This window comes from Desmodus rotundus, chromosome 9, assembly GCF_022682495.2.
Source record: "Desmodus rotundus isolate HL8 chromosome 9, HLdesRot8A.1, whole genome shotgun sequence".
Lineage (NCBI taxonomy): Eukaryota > Metazoa > Chordata > Mammalia > Chiroptera > Phyllostomidae > Desmodus > Desmodus rotundus.
Genome location: NC_071395.1, coordinates 73,835,707 through 73,856,990, shown reverse-complemented (window position 1 = coordinate 73,856,990; position 21,284 = coordinate 73,835,707). Strand labels below are relative to the sequence as shown.

Here is a 21,284-nt window from a genome sequence, read left to right as displayed (position 1 = left end):
AGAGAGATGGAGAGAAACATTGACCAGGGAGAGAAACTGATCAGTTGCCTCCTGCACGTGCGCCGACCTGAGACTGAACCTGCAACCCAGGCGTGTGCCCTGACTGGGAATCGAACCTGCTCCAACCAACTGAGCCACACCGGCCAGAGCTAACACCTGAATTCTCAACCCTTGGTTACGTGGACTCATCAAACATCAGGAAGGAATGAGTGGATGCCCTCCCTGCTTGTGGCTTTTCGCCCCCTCCCTTCAGAACCGTAACTGACAGGCTAGGTGAAGGAAGAGCTGTTTCCATGGCAATGAGAAAAAGGAGGAAGAAACATTTTCTGCTTAATGAAAAGGCTGTCTTCTGCCTTTGCATGGAGTGGTGAAGCTGTGTGTGTGTGTCAGGGTGGGGTTGAGGATGTGCTGAGGTGAGCAGGCTCCTAGTTGAGGGGTGGAGGGTGCAGGGGCTCCCGCTCCTTTTTGTAAGGAGGAAAGCCAATCAGTTGTTCCAAGTCGAGGCTTTCTGGGGTCCAGCTCTGGCCCTGCCCTGCCCTGGGGGCTCCATGTCCAACAGTAAAGCTTCCTTCCACCAGTTTCCTTGTCCTCAGACATTACACTGTGCACAGCGTCACTAATGCGCAGAGCTGGAGGCGGCGATGGGACAGAAAGGGGCTGTGGAACCACACCAGAGCTGGGGTCGGAGCAGGCTGCCTTTCTCGAAGGAGCTCGGAGGACAAAGCAGGGAGATGAGGCTGATGCTGGGAGGGCAGGGCACTGCCAGGTTCCAGAACCAGAGAAGACTGAGCCAGACAGAGAGGGCAGGGGCCTAGCTGGCAAGAGCCAGGAGCTGCAGGGCTTCTTGGCAGGAAAGGAGCTTAGAATTCATCCCAAAAGCAGTGGGAAGCCTTGGCTGAATTTGAAGAGGGGGTGGGGTGGGGTTATTAGAGTTGCATTTTAATGAAGTCCATTAGGAGGTTGGTTTGAGGGCCAAGTGGTTGTGGGGGTGAGGGCGCGGGGAGGGGGTTCTGTATGGAGGCTGCGGCCCGAGCGCCTCATTCTTCTCAGCAGTGAAACAGAACCCACTGACATCAGCTTCAACACCCCTTTCCCCTCATGCCCTGCACCTCCTACCCTTGCCACCCAGGGGATTAATGTATCATTTCTACCTCCTCTCAATAACTCTGCAATCCCTGTGTGTGCCCTTTGACCCTTCTACAAAGGGAAGCAATTGAAACAATGGGAGAGTTTTAAGTGTGAGACGTGATTAGATCTTCCTCTTCTACTGTGAATTATATCACGGACAGAAAAATGCTTAAAACATGAAGCTTAGTGTGATGGATATTTACACAGAGAACACCTGTGGAGCCATCATTGCCCAGGTGAGGAAGCAGAACCTAGCCAGGACGTGAGAAGCAGCCCCGCCCCCTGCTGTGTGTCTCCCCTCCCTGGAGTTTGTGGTAATCACGTTCATTTTTCTTTGTAGTTTTTCAGCTAGGGATTCAGCTTACCTCCCATGCACGTGGACAGCTCTAGGTTGCTGAGTGGTTGGAGAAAGGATGGGACAGAACAGGAGGACTTCCCTGCTGATTCCCTGCCCCCAGAGAACAATGGAGCTGGGTTCTTCTGAGGGGAGAGGAATGGGATGGATCCCCTCCCCTCAGAGAGGAATGAGCACACAGGGAGGGGTCCTGGAGGGGCCTGATTTGCTGCCCCAACCTGGGTTCTCCGGGCCCAGACCAGTTGGCTCAGACTAGGCCTCCTTTATGCCAACAGCAACTTATGGGAGACTTTCAGGGGTGCTGGGTTTTGGGGTGCAATTCACTGCTCAAGAGAGGCTTCTCAACTTCCAGGAGAGGGATGCAGGAAACACTGATTTTCCCATTTCATTTGGGAAGATGGAGTTAGGGATAGGTCAGGAAATGAGGTGGGGTCAGCCTTTGAATGCAGCTCTGTCTGGCTCCTCCAGTATTCTCACCTCTCCCTGGGGTAGGTTCTGTGTTCCCTCTGTAGGAAACAAGTCAATCCTGGGTCAAGAAGAGAAAGGTTTTGTGTTGCCCAGAATCCTCATCACCCTCGGGACCTTGGAAAGCCAAGGCACAAAATAATCCGAACTTGCCACAAGGTGGCGCCAAACCCCAAGTCTTCGCTTGATTTTTCACTACAGACCAGAAAGGGGATTCGTGATGCTCAATAGCTCCCCCGGAGTCCAAGGGCAGAGAGCAGACCCTCCTCCAAGGGGGATGGGAGAGCCCCGCGGCTCTCAGCCAGACCTTGTATGGCAGGCAGGATTGGGGCTGGGGGAGGGCTCCTCAACTTTCTCCAAGCCTGCCCCCCTTCTCATATTCCGTTTTAGTATTCTCCCAAGCTAGAAACTAACAATCTTCCTTCCCTCCACAATGTCACATCCTCTTGTAGGTGGATAGAGTTTGAGGAGGAGAGGAGGAAATTGGAAAGAGGGAAGGCAAGGACCATAAAGGTCACAAGGCCCGGCCTGGGGTTCAAAGGGACTAAGAGTTTGAGACCAGGGCTGGCACCAGGGACCAGGCAGGGCAGAGTGGCTCTGGGTCTCTTCTCCAGCAGCCTGAGGCTTCTGTACTGCCCGGCTCCCTCTCCTGTCTCCTTTAACAAAGCTCCGGCTGACTTCCTGTCTTCTTGAGGTGAGACAAAACCAAAGCTGATTCAATGATGTCAGGCAGGGCCTTGCCTCCCAGTGAGAAGCAGTGGATGAGCGGCAGACAAACTCTGGCCCTGGCTAGGTTGCCGGGAGTGGCCCTGACAGCAGCCTGGGGCCAGGTTGGGGCACTGTCCTGTCTTTTGCCTCTAATTCACACCCCTCCCCCACCCCCCAGGGCAAATCCCTGTCTGGGCTTGAGCACCTTCCTCTCAGTGAGATTATCTCAGCCCCGGCTGGACATCTCCCTGCACCCGAGCCATGGATGCTACTCTGCTCCTGGACGTGGAAGGGGTCAAGAAGACCATTCTGCACGGGGGCATAGGGGAGCTCCCCAACTTCATCACTGGGTCTCGAGTGAGTGGGGCCACCCCCAGACCAGAGAGGGGCCCTCCATGGCAGCCTCTGCATTCCCCTGGGCCACAGGGCACCGCAGGCAGGTTTCAGCTTTGTCAAAAACAGCCAGGCAGATGCCTCCTGGAACTGTCAATGCTGAGGCATCCGGGAAGCTCTAAATGGGTGTCCTGTCACTGGGCAGTTTTGATATTTTGCAAATTAAACTGCAGCATGGGATGGAGGAAGGGCTTTGGGAATTTTCTGGAGCCCCAAATGTTGTGTGAGAAGGAAGGGCCCTCAGGGGTCATGGTGTTTGGCCACAAATCTCTGGTGGGCTTCCCTGGGGGATGGAGCGGCTGTGTCTGTGGTCTCAGGTCTAGGGCTTATTTACGGAAGGACATCCTGACCCACAGAGCCATCAAGAGTGGGAGGGGGTCCTATGGGAGGGAGTGGGTTCCTTGTCCCTGGGGGAGTGCAGGCAGGGTGGGGGTGCTCAGGGGGCCTGGGGCACTTGATTGGGGGTGGTGAGCCGACCCTTGAGGACAGCCTTGAGAGTTGGTGACAGTGGGGTGGCTCTGCTGGGCCTTGGGAGGTGTGTGTAGACCGGGGTGCACTCTCTTGGTGGCCAGGTGACCTTTCATTTCCGTACCATGAAATGTGATGAGGAGCGGACGGTGATAGATGACAGCAAGCAGGTGGGCCAGCCCATGCACGTTATCATTGGGAACATGTTCAAGCTGGAGGTCTGGGAGGTCCTGCTGACGTCCATGCGGGTCAGCGAGGTGGCTGAGTTCTGGTGCGACACCATCGTAAGTAGGCCATGCTGGGCCAGTCTGTTTTTGCTTTCTACGGGGACCACCCACCCACACTGCAGGGCTGCTGTGTTTCAGGAAAGTAGAGATAAAACAAAACTCTGGCCCTGGCTGGTGTGGCTCAGTGGATTGAGCTCGGGTTTGCGAACCAAAGAGTAGCTGGTTCCAATCCTAGTCAGGGCACATGCCTGGGTTGTGGGGCAGGTCCTCAGTTGGGGGCATGTGAGAGGCAAGCACACACTGATGTTTCTCTCCCTCTCTTTCTCCTTCCCTTCCCCTCTGTCTAAAAATAAATAAATAAACTCTTTTAACCCCCCCCCAAAAAACTCTGCAAGGCAAATCCCACATCCTCACTCCCTGCCACTGTAAAGATGGAGAGAGATTCATCCAGAAGAGCAGGCCCTGAAGTGGCAGTCAGTGCTGTGGCTGGCCGGCAGGACGTGGGAGCACGGAGCGAGCCTGCCCACCCGCAGCCCTAACTTTTGTTCGGGACCAGTACAGCGTACAGGTTTTTGGCCATCGGTCCTCCCCCGACTCCCTGCTTCTACCAACACTGCAAAATTGTCCTCACATTTACGGTGCTCTTACACATCCCCCGCACAAGTCAGCCTTCTCGTTCTGTGGCTCATATAGAAATGGCAAAACTCACTGACCTTTAAACAAGCATTTCTTATGCAAACTTTCAAACACGTATAAAAGTTGACAAACGTATCCTGAACTTGCAACAGTCCATCACCCAATGCTAGGCCCCCGAGGCCAGTCGTGTTCGGTCCTCCCTGTCCACTTCCCTTCCCCACCCCACGTGGGTAAACATTCTAGCTACCATGCCGTTTCTTCCATAGACACTAAAACGTGTATCTCCAAAGAGAAGGCTACTATAAAAACATAACCTCAGCATCATCATTACATGTGTTAAAAACCCCAATAATTCCTTGATGCCAACCACTATCCAGTCCCTGTTCAAATTTCCCCAGCTGTGGCCTCATTTACTCTTCATGGTTGATTTGTTCATATCTGCATCCCAAGTCCATGCACAGAGCATTGTTGAGATGTCTCTCAGGTCTCTTTACCTTGGATTCTCCTCCGCTGTTCCGCATGGCATGGGTTTGTTGGAGGAACTGGGTCACTCCTCTGCAGTAGTTCTCATATTCTCATTTTGCTGGTTGCTTCACTGTGGAACAATCATCCAGCGTGTTCCTCTACGCACGTGTATTTTCTAGAAATTGTGCTGTGTGCTTCCCATCGGAAGGGGCTCCATGTCTGCTCACCTCTGTTCTTGTGACGGCAGGACTGATGGAGGGGCTGAGGTTGGCAGCTTGACCCAGCTGCTGCAAAGCTGCCCCTGACTGTCACTGAGTGGATTTGGCAGCCATTGATGGTGGGTGCCCAGACTCATTATTTCACCAGGGCCACTTATCTTTCAAAAAGTATTTAGGGGAAGGATGGGGGAGGGAGAGAGAGAGAGAGAGGGAGAGAGAGAAAGAGAGAGAGAGAGAGAGAGAGAGAGAGAGAGAGAGAGAGAGAGAGAGAGAGAAATAGACCACTGAGTTTGGACTCTGCTCTGTCTTTATTAGCTATGTGACCCTGGGGAAGTCCTCTGTCCCTTATAGAAATCTAATTTCTCATTTATAAATAAACAAATCCCTAAGTTAGGGGGCTGTGTAGGGATTACAAAGTATGATGTATACCAGGGCTCATCATGGAATGGGGCAATTGAAAAGTAGGAACTATTATATTGAAGTAGAAGATTTTTAGAGACTAACATCCTCATCTTACTGATGAAGAAACTTAAGGCTCAGAGAAGGAAAGTGACTTGCTCTGGGTGGAACAGTGAAGGGACAGAATCAGGGTGGGGACCCTGGTCTCTTCATTCCTTACCACCTGTGTTTCTTACAACGTCTAATAGAGCCTGGTTGCAGTGCCATCCTCTGCCACTAGGGGATCCCATCCAATGCGTTATCTATTTCTTCACTGAGCAGATATTAATTTAGCATTTTTCCTTTGTACCAATCTCTGTGTTGTTCTTCATCTTGATGTTTTAAATTTTTTAAAAGATATTTTGTTTTTAACAAGTCAAGCCTTCAGGAAATTGGCTCTTTTGTGGTTTCAGTTACTTTAAAGTGCTATCTGTTGACTTACAGTGAGGAGCTCCTGCACACCCATACGCACCTGTAAGTTAGGCCAAATGTAAGAGGCTTGGTCATCGCAAGGGCCCCTTCCCCATATGCATAGTTGGTAACCCAGGGCTGCTGGGTGCATAGAAGGTGGGTTCTTCACTGGTCGATTAACTGGTTGTTTACAAACCCACAAGCTGCTGCTACTCCCGTGACGTGGGCGTGACTCTTTAGTTCCTGCGGAGCTGTGTGCCTTCACAGGAAGGCACGAGCATCTCCCAGGCAGGTAACTATTTTTATGCCACAGTGACTGTTGGCTTTGCCAGTACCCCCACATCACCTCTACGCCCATGGCTGCTGTGATCGTGCCCATGTGCACGGGCACCCCCCACCCCTCCCTTCCTGAGTCATTTACCTTCTTACTCATCCACCATTTATCCACCCTGCTGTGCATCCACGCACCCAGGTCCCCATTCACCCATCCCTTCTTTCAATCAACCTTATTCACAATTCAGTTTTCCATCATTAAACATCTATCTATCTTTCTATCTATCTATCTATCTATCTAACTGCTTATCTATCTATCAAATATTCACTGAGCCCTGGGTTTGTGCTGTTTTGGGTGTTAGGAATAAATCAGGTAAAGTCCTTGGCCTTCCAGGAACTCTAATTCTGGAGGAGGAGCAGACACCTCAGCAAACACAGGGAAGGACAGCCAGGGCCACGGTGTGATTAAGCAAGGGCAGAGTGCTTTGGGGCCGCAGGTGAAGAGCACTAACTGCTTTGGGGTCTTGGGAGGACTTCTTCAAGAAGGTGACATTGAGCTGGGTCTCGAAGGATGAATAGGAGTTCACCGGGTCTAGACAGGGAGCGAGAGGCCAGGAAGTGTGAAACGGCTTGCCAGCTCTCATTTTGTTGGCCCCTCTCTTTATGGGGCATCTCTTTGCTTTGGATCTGAGCTTTGCAGAGGCCAAGCAATCAGTGGGGCAGGCACCCACGCTTGTGTGACAAAGGACCTGGGAGGCCTGGTCTCCCCTGGAAGTTGCTGCTTGTCACTCACTCCAGGGTCCTCTGCTTGCACAGTCCTCACAGGGTCACCTGGAAGTTTAGGTCTCTGCAGGAGCAGGGGCCTTCCCCATCTCTCCCCGCCCCCCCCAGACCAGAGGGACAGACTGAGTCAGGGGTTTTGGGAGCTTCTGCCCTAAAGTACACTGTCCCTGTTCCCTCCCCACCCCCTCCCCTGAGGGAGGACACTGGTCTCTATGTGGGAATATTGCTGGTGCTGTTTTATGAGGCCAGGGTTGCAAACTAAACTTCCACAAGGAGCCGGAACCCTGGTTCACTGGAGGTCATCTGCCCCTCAGCTCCCACTGGCCCGTGGCCATGTGACAGAGTCAGGCCCACTGGTTTGAGACAAGCCAGAAGTCTTCATTAGCAGGTAAAATCTCTCAATGTTTAAATGCTGGCTGCTAGTTACCAAAAGCCCTCACAACACAGGGGATGAAACATGCCAGTTTGGGAGCTGAATAAAGCCAGTAGCATTCTAGTTTGCAACTTCCGGTATAGATACAGCCTCTCAGACAGGACCAGGCCCTGTCCTCGAAGTCCCAGACAGGGACAATGGCCGTGGGTGTTCCCTGCTCTAGTCACAGCCACATGGGCTGAGACAGTTTCATGGGCTGGAGTCCAGCTACAGAGAGACTCTGCTGTGACTGGCTGCCCTGCTGGCCTGCAGCTGGGCAAGTGGGGCCACACAAGGGGGCACAAAGCTGAGATCTCCACCTTCCTTCCTGCCTCTGAGGTGCTGCCCAGGGGCAGGTGGGGTTCTGGAGTTCTTCCCCTTTTCTGGCCTTTATCTTCCTTCCTGAGATTTCCCCCCTCCTGGTGGCCTCCCACAGCCCGCCGCACTGACCAGTCCCTGGCAGTGTGTCCCGGCTTGGGCAGCAGGTGTCCGGCGGCATGAGGTCTTTGAGGTCATGGCCAAATGCCGCCTGACCTTGGGCTCCAGAGCTCATAGGTGACTTGTCTTTTCCCTGTAGCCAGCTGACCCTGGGGCCTTTCCCTCCCATAGTCCAGCCTTAATCCCAACAGGCTTAACCGCCATCTGGTCACTCTCCCTGAGAAGCCGAGGGCATTCGGGGCTCATCCTGGCTTCTGGGGGCAGGGAGGAGGTGGCCTTCATCCTCATGCTGGTGACTTGGAGCAAGCTGAGCCATTTCTGCCCCTTTACTTCCTAATAGTGTGTCTTAAAAAAAAAAAAAAAAAACGACCCTCACCCAAGGATATGTTTATTCATTTTAGAGATAGAGGAAGAGCGAGAAGGAGGGAGGGAGGGAGGGGGTGAGAGAGAAAGAGAGGGAGAGAGAGAAACATCAGTATGAGAGAGAAACATTGATTGGTTGCCTCCCATATGCATCCTGGTGGGGGGTTGAACCCACAATCCAGCTATGTGCCTTGACTGGGAATTGAACCTGCAGCCTTTTGGTATATGCAACAATGTTCCCACCAACTGAGCCACACCAGCCAGGGCCCAGTAGTGTGTCTTTACTGGAGTTGCCACTCGGGAGCCTGAGATGGGCCATGTCAGGACCCAGCCCAGGGAGAGGGGTTCTCAGAGACCATCCTGTGGAGCTTTCTGGCTCACAGATGGGGTAGCGGAGGCCCAGCAGGGCACAGGCCTGGCTGGAGGCTGGTTTTCCTGGACTTCCTCTACCTTGAGGGTGGCGATCCCAGCTCCCCGAGCTGGCTGAGGCTGTGGTGAGCTGCACCTATATCTGCACCATCTTCTTTAACCCCTGCAACAGCCCTGCTGCTGGACAGGTGCAATGGGGGAGGGGTGGGGCTGGAGCTCAGAGGGCAGGGTGACCTGGGCTCACTGCTAATCGGTAGCACTGTAGGGAAGCTGACCCGGCCCTCTCCGACCCCAGCCCTCTCCTCCCACTGCTCTCCTTCCACACCTCCCTCCCTGCGAGTCACAGGCCTGGTGCAGTCAGGGTCTCCTGGGGAGAGAAAGCATTTGAGTTGACTCCCAGGGCCAGCAAAGTGCAGCCTGGCTCAGCGTTGGGGCCAGAGCATGGCTTCTGCAGCTGAGTTTGAACCCTAGCTCTGTCATTTCCTAGCTGTGTGACCTTAAGCAACTTACTTAACCTTTCTGGGCTCCAATTTCCTCATCTGTAAAAGGGTCTTAATAACAGTGCCTCCCTCATTGGGTCATCTTAAGTAGGGGTCCCTAAACCCCAGCCCCTGGCCTGTTAGGAACCAGGCCACACAGCAGGAGGTGAGTGGTGAGGGAATGCGCAAAGCTTTGCTTAAGGTATCGCTTGAGCTCCACCTCCTGTCTCCCCCTGTCGTCCCCTATCTGTGGAAAAATTGTCTTCCATGAAACCGGTCCCTGGTGCCAGAAAAGTTGGGGACCACTGATCTTAAGGGATGAAGGAGCGAACAGACGTGGACTGCTTTGCCCGGCACAGTTACATGCAGCCTTTAGTAGGGGCATGTTGGGGACAATAGGTGGCCACAGCCATGGGGCAGGTGTGGAGGGGCAGCAGGGTACTGCCGGGGGCTCTTTGAAACCCAGGTAGCTCTGAGTGGACCACCCTGATGCCATCGCCGCTTTTCCCACAGCACACGGGGGTCTACCCCATCCTGTCCCGGAGCCTGCGGCAGATGGCGGAGGGCAAGGACCCCACCGAGTGGCACGTGCACACGTGCGGGCTGGCCAACATGTTCGCCTACCACACGCTGGGCTACGCCGACCTGGACGGGCTGCAGAGGGAGCCACAGCCTCTTATCTTCGTGATAGAGCTGCTGCAGGTGGGGTGCTGGGGGCAGGCGGGCAGGGGGAGCGGGCTGCCCTAGCATCAGGGGCGTCAAGGAAGCCGGACCGCACTGGTACCTGGCCACCACCCAGAAAGGTCCATAAGCTGCAGGAGGGTTGGAATCTGAAAGCCCTCCTGCCCTCCTGCCCTCCTGCCCCACCCCCAAAAGGCCCGTTGCCTTTACTAAGGGAAAAGCCCCCTTGGGACCAGTTTTTAAAAAATGTCATTTATTTTTGTTTTGGAGACATTTTATTTCAACTGGTTCTCTACTTCTATTTCTGTCTTTGAAAGGTTAGAATTACATCCTCACCCCCAGTCCCCGTGGTGTGTGGGTCAGGCCTGACTCTGCAGTGTCGGGAGAGGCAGGCGGCACAGGGTGGCTACCCCTCCCCGCAGTGACTGCCCGCCCAGGTTCCTGGGGTGGCGGGAGAGAGTCAGGCCTGGGTCAGGGCTCAGCTGAGGGCCGCGTGGGTGAGTACAAAGAAGAGAGCTGCGCACCGCCCAGGGCATCGCCTCTAAGGCGCTCAGCGCAGACGTTGTGTATCTGCGCTTGTCTGATGGCAGTTTGCCAGCAGATGGCAACACGATGTCTTGTTTTAACAACCGGAGTATCATGGAAACTTTCTGAATCTTGGAAGTAAAGTGTGTTGACGAAGAGGTGCCTTTTCCTTATTTGCACAAAAGCGCTGGTTTACGGTTGGGCCCCTGGGGCCTTGTTGCTTCCTTCCCTGTTTCTACGGCTTTGATCGGCAAGCATGGTTTTGCCTGCGGAACCTCACTATGGAAACTGCAGAGCTGACCTCAGTGAAGTGTGCTGGGGTCCCTACCCGCCAGGGTGCAGGCACTGGGGCCCCACCTCACTGACCTGCTGCTCTTGGACCAGGTGGAGGCCCCGAGCGAGTACCAGAGGGAGACCTGGAACCTGAGCAACACAGAGAAGATGCAGGCGGTGCCCATCCTACATGGAGAAGGAAACCGGCTCTTCAAGCTGGGCCGCTATGAGGAGGCCTCCACCAAGTACCAGGAAGCCATCATCTGCCTGAGGAACCTGCAGACCAAGGTGGGAGGCGGCTGCCATCCAGGGATCAGCCCTGCCAGGGCCAGGGCGTTGTGGGAGGAGCTCAGGCAGCAGCCTGAGCTCATGGCAGCCCTTTCTCCATGGGCAGGAGAAGCCCTGGGAGGCACAGTGGCTGAAGCTGGAGAAGATGATCAACACCCTTGTCCTCAACTACTGCCAGTGCCTGCTGAAGAGGGGGGAGTACTACGAGGTGCTGGAGCACACCAGTGACATCCTCCGGCACCACCCAGGTGGGTGCGGGTGGGTGCGCAGGGGGGTCGGGGCCGGCCCAGGGCTGCAGACTCCCGGCACAGCCCTTGCGCACGCTTCAGATGCCGTCACGGCGCCTCAGCTTGCCGCCTCTCCACAGTTTCCCAAGCCTGTGCTCGTGTCACGGGTGATGGGTGAGCAGTGCTTGTTGTCGAGGCATTTTATTTTAATGTGCATTAGGGCAAATCCACAAGTAGCTCGCCAAACCTGTGACTGTGTGGAGCAGTAAACAGAATTTTTAGAAAAGGGGCCATCAACACAGAGAACACGAGGAAGTAAATACGTTCTGGCATCTGTGATGCCCAGGTAGGTCAGCACCACAGTGCTGTACTGAATTAGTAGGAACGACACGGAACATTTACGTGCGCCAGGCACTGAATTCTCTGCATTTGTCACGTCACTCATCCGTGTGGTAGCCGCGCGGGATAGGTGCAGGGGACCGAGACTCATATAAGAAAAAGAACAGAAGTGATGAATATAAAATCAGTTATTAGGCCTTGGAAGGGTCTACACAAGGGCAAGGAGTTGCAACTGTTATTATTATCACCCCCTTTTTACAGTCAAAGACACAGAGTAGTTAAGGTTCACGGTCAAGGTTAAGGGTTTTGTAAGCTGGTAGGACCAGATGGTGGTGGGGTTGCCTCTGGGCCTGGGTGGCGGGTCCAGTCACATCCTTTCTGGCAGGCATTGTGAAGGCCTACTACGTGCGGGCCCGGGCTCATGCGGAGGTGTGGAATGAGGCAGAGGCCAAGGCGGACCTGGAGAAGGTGCTGGAGCTGGAGCCGGCCATGCGGAAGGCGGTGCAGAGAGAGCTGAGGCTGCTGGAGAGCCGCCTGGAGGAGAAGCGGGAAGAGGAGCGGCTGCGCTGCCGGCACATGCTGGGCTAGGGCGGCCTGCCTCTCGGCCTCCCCGGCTGCTCTGTGTCCCTGCCTCCTATCAAGGCTCCCACCACCGCACAGAACCCTTTGCTGCCCCCCGGACAGTGGGCACTGGGCGGCCCGCAGATGGCCTGGCCCCTTCTGGTTCAACTGGCCAGGGGTTTGATGTCACATTTTACAATTTAAAATTAATGTTTAAAATCAAAATAATATATACTCATGGTAAAAATAAAAGCCTGGAAGGGCTTATGAATAAAAGCGGAGTTTCCCGCCCTGTTTCCCATTTCGAAGCCCAGAGCAGCAGTTTGACCCTACTTGTCACTCTTTGGTAGCCTTCTCTCTCTCAGATTACATGTTTACATCATGATTTCCCCACGCGAGCTGTACCCGCGCCAGTGAAAAACGAGAACTTAATGCTTTGATGCTTTTCGTTCCTCCTTCCCCTCTCCCAACGTCGGATAGTTCTATTCTCAGTTCTTTGCTCGGTTATTTTTGTAACTTTTTCAACTTTCTGCAGAACTCTCTATCGGATCCTGCCGATCTCTTCTGTGCAGGTTGGGGTGGCCGCCACTGGGGCCCTCCCCGTTTCCCACCATCTCCTACCTCACAGGTGGATGTCCCTTTCCTTTCCATCCTCCCGGCTGTTAACTTCTGTGCTCTGCCTGTGTCCCAAACTCAGGCTTCGGTGCTTTGCTCAAAGGCCGACTCTAAGATTTGAGTCAGTGACCGGCATTCACACGAACCAGGCCTGTGAGGTGGTTTCCCTGCAGGGCTGGGTGGCGCTGTGATTGCATTTCTTTTTCTGTGGTTCCAAAGTGATGACCCCCAGGGCACAGACTGGGGGTAGTCTTGGCATCAGAAGTAGCAGCAGGTATTTTAATGGGGGAGTGCTTTAATTTTTGTCATCTTCTCTGCTTTGTCCACACTAGGAGATTTGAGGTAAGAGGGGTCATGTTCGGTTGATTCAGGCTTGGTGTCAAATGGACTATCCAGGTATATTGAGAGAGAACCCAGGGGAGGTTTTAGAGGTGGTCAAAGGAAGGGGGACACTACCTGTGACCCACAAAAGCAGGAAGAGAGGAGTGTCCTGGGGCCTTTGCTTTGTGGCCAGCAGGGGGCAGCAGGAGACATCCCCTTGCTCCTCACTGTCCTGGAGAAGGGCGTGGATGCAGTGTGAGCCACGTTGGCTCCGCCCTGGCTCAGAAGGAGATAAAAAACCTGGCAAAGGGCATTATCTGAGGACCAGGAACTATGGCCTGCAGACTCTGCAGCTCCACCATCCTGTCCAGGATTTGTCTGCAGTATTCCCACTGGCCACCCCTTTTCTGGGGACAGCAGGCTTTCACTCCATCTGCGGTCCCTCCAGCAGGACTGATGCCTGGGTGTGTTCCGGGACCCTGTTTGATCCTGTCCGACCCATCCTGCGGGCAAGTCTCTGCTCCTGATGCCACAGGACACTCGTGAGCCCAAGACTAAAAAGGGGTAGGGGCTGGCACCCCTGTGGAGCGTGGTGGCCTGAGGACTTGAGGAGGTGTTGTAACACCTGACGACCCCCTTCCCTGTCCCAAACTGGGGCAGTCATTAGGGACATTTCTGCTTAACAAAAAGCCCCATGAATTCCTTCGTACACGCCATCCGGGGAGTTGAAATGAAGCCACATTTTGGTGCAGGACTGTCTGGGCCAGCTCTGCCCCAGCCTCACCCGGCCCTGCATTTCTAATCTCCCGCCTGTCTTTTCGGTGGATGCATAGGACCAGCTTCCTCGTGGTCCTGCACAGTCTGTCTTCTCGTCCCGGAGGCGGCCCTCTCGGAGCCTTGCCAGTGGACTTCTTGCCGGTAATTTCTGCCTTGTCAAGCACGTTTCTTATTTATTCATGTGCTTCTCTTCTGGAAATGTGTGTGTGTGTGAGAGAGAGAGAGAGAGAGAAAAGGGGCACCACGTCTTATCATTACTGTCACCCAAAGGCAGAGAACAGGACAAGCCAGGGCGTTCCACGCCCCACCCGACCCCGTTTCACTAGTGCAGAGGAGGTGGATTTCAGAGTGGGGAGCCCCAGGGACCCCAGCAGGCAGCCTTCCTTCCAGGCCTCTGGACCCTGCCCTGGTTTCCTTGTGGGCTCTGACAACAGTCTCCAAGGAGGTCCTGACTGGCCAGGTCTGGGCAGGTGGATGCAGGAGGTTGCAGGGGGCATCTCCTGAAGGTGCCTTTCAACCACTTTCGAAGGATCTAGCTGGAAGTCTTTGTTTTCTGCATGTCCAGCAGGGGGCAGCAGAGAATCAGCAGAGAATCAGCAGACTGTGGCACTTGGCCCAGGAGCTGGGAGTCAGCTGGACCTCCCTGAAAAAGCTTTAGGCTCTGAAGGTGGTGGCTCTCCATGAACCCTGGACACCCCTTTTCCAACAGGGTAGCCTGGCTGGTGACAGGACAGGAGGTGGTTGGAACCCTGGAGTCAGAATGCCGGTAGGCTAGGGCCTCAGTCCCACCCTATTGTACAGACGCCAGAGCTGAGGCTCAGGAAGGTCACTGACGTCCTAGATCCTACTTGAAAGCTGAGGTGAAATCAGGGTTCGTATCCGGGTTTCCAGACTTCCGGGCTGAGGCTGTTTATCCTGCACTGCGGCACTGTGACGCCTCCCTCCCCAGACAGTCTGTGCAGGGGTGTAACGTGTTACCAAAGGTAAATACACAAATAAACAAAAGGAAGGAGCAAAACAGGAGCCTTCTAGCAGGGAGCCACTCAGCACTGTCTGCAGCCTTTGTCTGAGAGCTGTCCCCGGTTAGCCAGGCGTTTGCCCCAGGCAGGAGACACTCTCCTGACCTCTGTCTAGCTGGAGTTGACACAGACCCAAGATCAGACAGGGGCTGGGTGGCTGGAGGGATGCCCCTGGGAATTGTGTGGGTGTCTTAGTTTCCTAGGGCTGCTGAGGAATCGCCACACACTCAATGGCTTAAAACAGCAGGGATTTATTCTCTTACAGTTCTAGAGGTTCTAGGGGAGAGTCCATTTCCTTACCTCTTCCAGCTGCTACAGGCCCCTTGCATCCCTTGGCTTGTGGTGACGTCTCTGTCTCCATAGCCAGCAGCGTGGCATCTTCCAGCCTCCCCCAGATCCCCCTGCTTCTGTCTGCACATCCGCTCTGAGTGTCTGTGACCCTTGGCCTCCCTCCTATAAGCACCCTGGGACTACCCTGGGCCCAGCGGGTAATCCAGGATCGCCTCCCCATCCCAAGACCCTTCATGGAATCAAAGCTGCAAAGACTCTTCTGCCGCAAAGGTAACCTACTCACAGGTTCTGGAGATCAGGATGTGGTGCCTTTGGGAGCCTACCACAGCCAGCGAGTGTCCCTCCATCCCCGGGTCTGTTCTCTGGCCGGCTCTGTCCCCTGAGAGGGGCCACGTGTGCTGTACTTTGACTCCCTGGCCCTCGGGCCTCCCACTGGTGTTGGTGTCAGAGGGCTCCAGCAGGAGATCTGTGTGGAGGGCGAGGCTGGGCTGAAGCTTTGTGGGGGTTGTGCTCTTTGACCTCTGGTCACACAGGTGTCGGGCAGCCCTTCCAGGCCACAGACTGTGGAGCAGCAGGGCCTCCTCGGGCCCCTGAGGCCCGGGCATGGCAATGGTTCCCGCCCAGCCAGTCCTGAGTGCACCTCATTCCTCACTGGTGCCCTCGGTCATACCTGCACCTTCATTCAGCTCTCTCCACAGCCGTCCCTTTGCGTGGGCCCCGTTTTCTGCCGATCAGGTGTCAGGTCTCCTCCAGGCTGCAGGGAGGAAAGGAAAACGGACAGAGATTGACAAACAGGGGCAAGGTCTTCCAGCTTGTCAGCGGCAGGGGCAGGGGCAGGGGCAGAGGCAGAATTTGAATTCAGGCCCAGATGCCACAAACGGGGACCAGAGTCAGCGTTTTCCTGCCCCGCTGGGGCATGCCCCTCTCAGAGGTGAGGACACCCTCAGGTTCAGGCTGTGAGAAGGGCTCAGCCGGAAGTGACGTCTGAGGGTTCGGCATGCATCCAGAGGCTGGCACTGCGGCAAACACCTGCTCATCCAGGAGAAACGGCTGACTGCCTCAGTTGGATGCATTCAGCCAACAGTGCGACCTTCCGCAGTGCGCGATCTGCAGGAGGCCTGGTGTGAGCCCCTTTTTTGAGTGCCCCTTTTTTTAGTACCCCCTCCCCACCACCCGCTTCACCGCTGGGCAGTGCTAGCACCACTTGGCAGAGGAGGGTCAGCTGGGGGTGGGGGTGGAAATGCAGCTGTCCGGGTCACACAGCTGTGGGTGGCCGAGCTTGGAATGGACACACGCAGCTTAGATCCAGAGCTCAGGACCCTTTCACGGGATGCCCAGTGCTCACCGAGTGGCAGCGGTGAGGATGAGCCAAACTACACAGAGAAGAGCCCGCGCTTCTTTTAAGTTCCTGCAGGGCCGTCTCTCCCGCGGAGCCCTGGCAGCGGTGGGGGTGGAGGGAGCTGGGCTGTGCAGGGCCACCGGGCCTTCCCCGGCTCCCGATTTCCCCCAAGCCACGCATCCTCCGTGGGAGGGTGGGAGCCTGGCCTCACCATGGCAACTGGTGGGTGACGGCCACACCGCCGTCCAGCTGTGGGGCCTCTCACAGCTGACATTTGGATGCTTGGTTGCCCTGCCAGGTTTCGTACCTGAGACTCAGCCTTGAATTTCACCTTGCTTGAGTGGTCCATGAGTGAGGGGCCGGCCTGACCACCTCCGAGCACCTGCTATTTGGGAAGGGGCTGCTCCGGCTCAGCCCCTTTCCCCACCCCCGTCTGCTCTCAGGGCTTTGATGGAAAGGTTAGGTTAAGCTCGCTTCCATTTATGGTGGGTTTGAGCGTGCAGTTCCTGGCCTAGTTACGACTGCTCCGTTACTTCAGGTGTTCTCATTAGTGCGGGAATCTGATGAACAAAGAATCTCACCTTTCCTCTTGCCACCAATAAAAATATCATTTGAAGGCATGGAGGAGCGCTCGTCTCTCAGCAGTCTCGAGGCTGGCAGCCGGTACTGAGGGTGACAATCAGGGCAGAGAACTTCCTCCGTCTGGTCGCTGTGGCATCCCCAGCAGCTAGACCAACGGCTGATCTAGACCAGGGGCTCAGGAAGGTTGGCTAAATGAATCATTTCTTTATGACAAACATCTCAATTCTTACATGTGCAGGCACCCTCAGAAATCGTCTAGTCCAATACCTTCTTTTGCAGATGGAGAAATTGAGGCTTGGAGACAAGAAGGGACATGCCCACAGTCACGAGGACGGTGACAATGCTGAGTCACCCACGGACCCGCTGGGATGGGGTGGTGGGCTCCTGACCAGGGTTTCACTCGAAGTTTTCAGCTCAGTTCTCAACACAGCTTTTTCTTTCTGCCTCACCCATTGTTTGCTCTGCCCATGGGGGGCGTGATAGCATTCCCCATTCTTTTTAAACTCCCCCACACACTCTGGTCTCCTCCTACACTTCTCATGAGGCTCCTCACCCACCTGCTGGCCAGCCGTGGCCCCCAGCTGGGACTGCCCATTGTCCTGGCCTCCCCAGTCCCTTAGGAAGGACGAGAGGGGGACCCACGCTCTGGCATAGCTGGTCAGCACGAGGCGGAACAGGACCATGGACAGGTCTGCCTGCTCCTTCTTGAGGACTCAGGAGAGAGACGCCCAGAGACAGAGGCAGGGCGGCCTCTCCCCAGTTGGGAACGTGGAAGCAGCATGGTTGGGGGCGGTCAGCCACCTTCTTTCCCTGTAGTGGTGTGAGAGAGGATTGAGGGAGCTGTGCAGAAAGGAGAGGGAGGGAGGGAGAAGGAGAGGAGAAGGAAGAAGAGGCTGCAGAGAAGAAAATGAAGATAACAGGGAGAGGAAGAGGGAAAAAGAGAGGATTTTTACGACCTGATTCCTCATGTGCGACACCTTTGTACCCTGAGTCAATGTGCTGTCTTCTGTTTCCCACTCGAACCCAGAGCAGCCACACTCCGGGGGCTCCGTGGCCACGCGGGGTCGGCCGCAGTGACAGCGGCGTTCTCGAACGAACACGAACGCCCACCGCGCTCTGACGCCGGGCCACTGTGCTCGGGTCTCACTCACTCTCGACCTTCTTTCGAACGTAACGCGGCAGTCTGTGCCTTCTGTGTGCTCTCCAGGCAGTAAATAAGGTCGGAAGCCCAGTGTGTTCGTCTAGAGGCGTGTTCCCTGTGGTCTCGGCTGGGAGGCATTGACGATAGCTTTCCTGGTGGCTGGAGGCACAGACAACAAACCAAAACAGCCCGCCTGTCATCACCATCGTTCCAGCTGTGTTGAGGGCCCCATGCAAGGGTTCAGGGTGGCTGCCCAGTTCCAGGGGACCCCTGTGGGCTCCCTCGTCTCTTAGATGACTGTAGTTATTAAAAGTTGCCAGTAGATGGCAGAAGAGCTTCTTGAGGATGGGAACCTTTCCATAACTTGCACTGGTGCCTTACTGGCTGGTGGTGCCCAGTTGTGTGTTTCAGCTAAGTTGCTGGTGAATGTTGGTTTCAGAGGGCAGGGCCTGAGGATGTCCACCTCTGACACTGAGCAGTATCAGCTGGCCAGAGCTGAGCCAGGGGTGCCAGCCAGCCCGGCGGATGCCTGGGACCTGGGCGTTTCTCCCATCCAGCAGAAACTCACCCTTGAATGGTGTGGCACGAGGGAGGGGTGGGCAGGCTGGCAGTGGCAGGTAAAGCAGGGTGAGGGTGGTGGCATAGAGGAGGATCACCCAGCAGACTGTCCACAAGGGTGGCTGCCAGGCTGTTGGTGGACCCACTTCCCAGGGATGTCTGAGAGGATTTCTGCCCTCCATGCCCCAGATGTGAGTCTGTCTTCCTGGGGTTCTGCTCTGAGAGGGGGTGGGCCTCATTTCCTGGTGGGAAGGCAGGCGATCTGCTCCTTTTCCCGACTCTCACACAGCCCCATAGGTGAGCCAGCATGGAGTTGCTCCAGGTCGGCCTACTGTGTGCGCCGGGCTCGCCTGTCTGCCTGCAGCTCTGCCCCCTCCCTCCTTGTCCCGTGCTCCGCCCCACAGCGGCTCTGCATGGACCAGCCCTGGCTCCCTCGGCTTCTCGGATTGTCGTTGGACTCTTCCTACAGAAGCCCCAACAGGGCACTGGGGGCTGGTGGAAAGTGGGGGTTCTGTTCCCTCAGCTCTCTCTCTGGGGGGTCCATGGGCCTGACTGACCAAAGGCCACAGCCCCTGCCCCCGCTTTCGCTGTGTCAGTTTCCTGGGGCTGCTGGTCAGAAATCACCACCAACTGGTGGCCTGAACAACACCGGTGTGTGGCCTCCCAGCTCTGGAGGCCAGAAGTCTGAAATGAGTCTTACAGGGAAAAAACGAAGGTGTCGGCAGGGCTGTGCTCCCTCTGGAGGCCCCAGGGCAGAATTCGTTCCTCAGTCTCTCCTGCCTCCGAGGCCACCTGCAACCCTGGTCCAGGTTACACTGCTCCAATGTCCTGACGTCCTGTCTGCTCCCGTTGCCCCGCCTGCCCCTTTCCCCCGCCTGCCCCTTGTGTGGATCCTGTGATCCCACTGGGCCCACCCAACAACGCAGGGTTGTCTCCCCGTCGCAAGGTCATGCTTGCAAAGTCCCTCTGCCTTGGAAAGCAACACCTTGAGAGGTCCAGGGAGGAGGACACAGACCTTTTTGGAGGGCCATCGATCTGCTGGCCACCCTTGATTTCAGGGTTCTGCTAACCACGCTCTTCCCTTTCTCCTGGGGGTGGACACGATGCAGGCTGTCGCTGGTCAGGCGTATGGTGCCCTGGGGTTTTCTGTAGTGTGCCCCATCTTTGTGCAGTACCCCATAAAAACCTTCCTCAAACCACCCAGAACGGGGCTGCTCTTGGATTCCCTTTGAACCATGGCTCAGACAGCCGGCCAGGTACTGGTCAATTTTCCAACAACCTTTGAAGTGGATTTTCCACTCTTTCTATCCCCCACCCCCTTTTTTCTGTGAGGACTTTGAGGGCTGGAGAGGTGAAGTAGCTCATCCAAGGTCACCAGCCAAGGCCGAGGCTGGATGGGGGTCTGGGCTCGAGTTCACCCTCTGGTCCCACGCAGAGCTCTGGTCCTGCTGCCACTGCTCTTGAGCCGGGCCCAGAGGGGCCCCGTCTGCCAGGCCCTCACAGGCCGGAGGGGGACACCGCAGCGGTTTTCAGGGGACTGTTCCTTCGGTGGCCCTCTTGGCTGCCCTCTTGCATAGGATGTTGGGGCCTTTGCTGCCATCGGTTGGGTTGTTGCCCTAAAGCTGACCGTGGCTGTTATCCCTTTGTTGGAACGGTTCCCCGGAGTCCCTCGGAGATCATCTCAGTGACACTCGCTGGCTCCAGGGCCACGCCAGAGGTCGGCATAGAGTAATGGTTAAGAACAAGGGCTGTGAAACTGCACGGGCTTGGATTCCCAGCCCAGCTTGGCCACGGGCCAGCTGTGTGATGTTGTGCCCATTACTTAACCTCTCTGAGCTGTGGTCCCTCATTTGTAGCATGAAGGTTATGAGGGCTGTTACCCACTTGGGTGGTTGGGAGGATTAAATTAGTTGATGTACAAACCACCTTAGAAAGGCCGACCACGAGTGCTCAGCATCTGCCTGTGGCTTTCGTGGTTATGAGCCCTGTGCGTGCTGCCGCCCCATAGTTACCCCGCACACACCTGGCTGCGCCCAGAAGCCCCCGCCACGCCTCTGCCTCCTGCAGCCCTGGGCTCCGGGGTCCCCTGTTTTCTGGCGGAAACCGCTCCTGGGCGGCTCTGGGTGAGAGTGGATTTCCACAGCCTTCTTGCAGCTCCTGCCACTGCGGGAGTGAGGGACACGCAGCCCCCGGGAGCCCGCTGCCTGTTTCGCGCCAAAGTGAACAGTGCGACCTTTCGTGGATGTCTCTTCTTCGTAACAAATGCCACAAATGGACGACACCAGGCTTCAGTTCTTTCACAGCTGCTTTTCAGAACCCCTTTGGGGACTTCTGAGTGAGAAAAGTGACACCGATCTCAAAACTTCGAATCTGTCCTGCTGACAGTTTTGCATCTGTCTTTGTAGAAATGCCTTTTCTCTCCCCAGGACTGGCCGGGCTGGCGGCCCCTCAGGGCGGCTCTGTCAGTTCACGGCCTGCATCGGCGGCCTCGCTTCCGGGGCTCGCGCGTGGCCTGGGTTTAGATCTGAGGAAGGAGCACGAAGGACTCATTGACCCGCTGGAGGGGAGGCTAGGCTGTGGGCTGGCAGCAGCAAAGAGGCGTCCTCCGATTCAGTGACGCCATCAGCCGCCTCCCCAAATGCTCCTTCTCCTCCATGTCTTGTTTTGGCTAATTTAAGAACAGCTGCCCTCAGTGGGAACCGTTCCTGGCAGTGTGCC

At 55.7% G+C, this 21,284-nt stretch overlaps 1 protein-coding gene across 1 annotated transcript; it reads left to right on the top strand.

Moving 5' to 3' along the window:
* Positions 1-2,853: 2,853 nt before the first annotated feature.
* Positions 2,854-12,254, top strand: AIPL1 (AIP like 1 HSP90 co-chaperone). The gene is made up of 6 exons (XM_024565175.4): positions 2,854-3,013; positions 3,622-3,801; positions 9,543-9,731; positions 10,620-10,796; positions 10,903-11,044; positions 11,748-12,254. The coding sequence occupies exons 1-6, from the start codon at positions 2,918-2,920 to the stop codon at positions 11,948-11,950; spliced, it is 987 nt and encodes a 328-aa protein (XP_024420943.1). The 5' UTR covers positions 2,854-2,917; the 3' UTR covers positions 11,951-12,254.
* Positions 12,255-21,284: the final 9,030 nt, after the last annotated feature.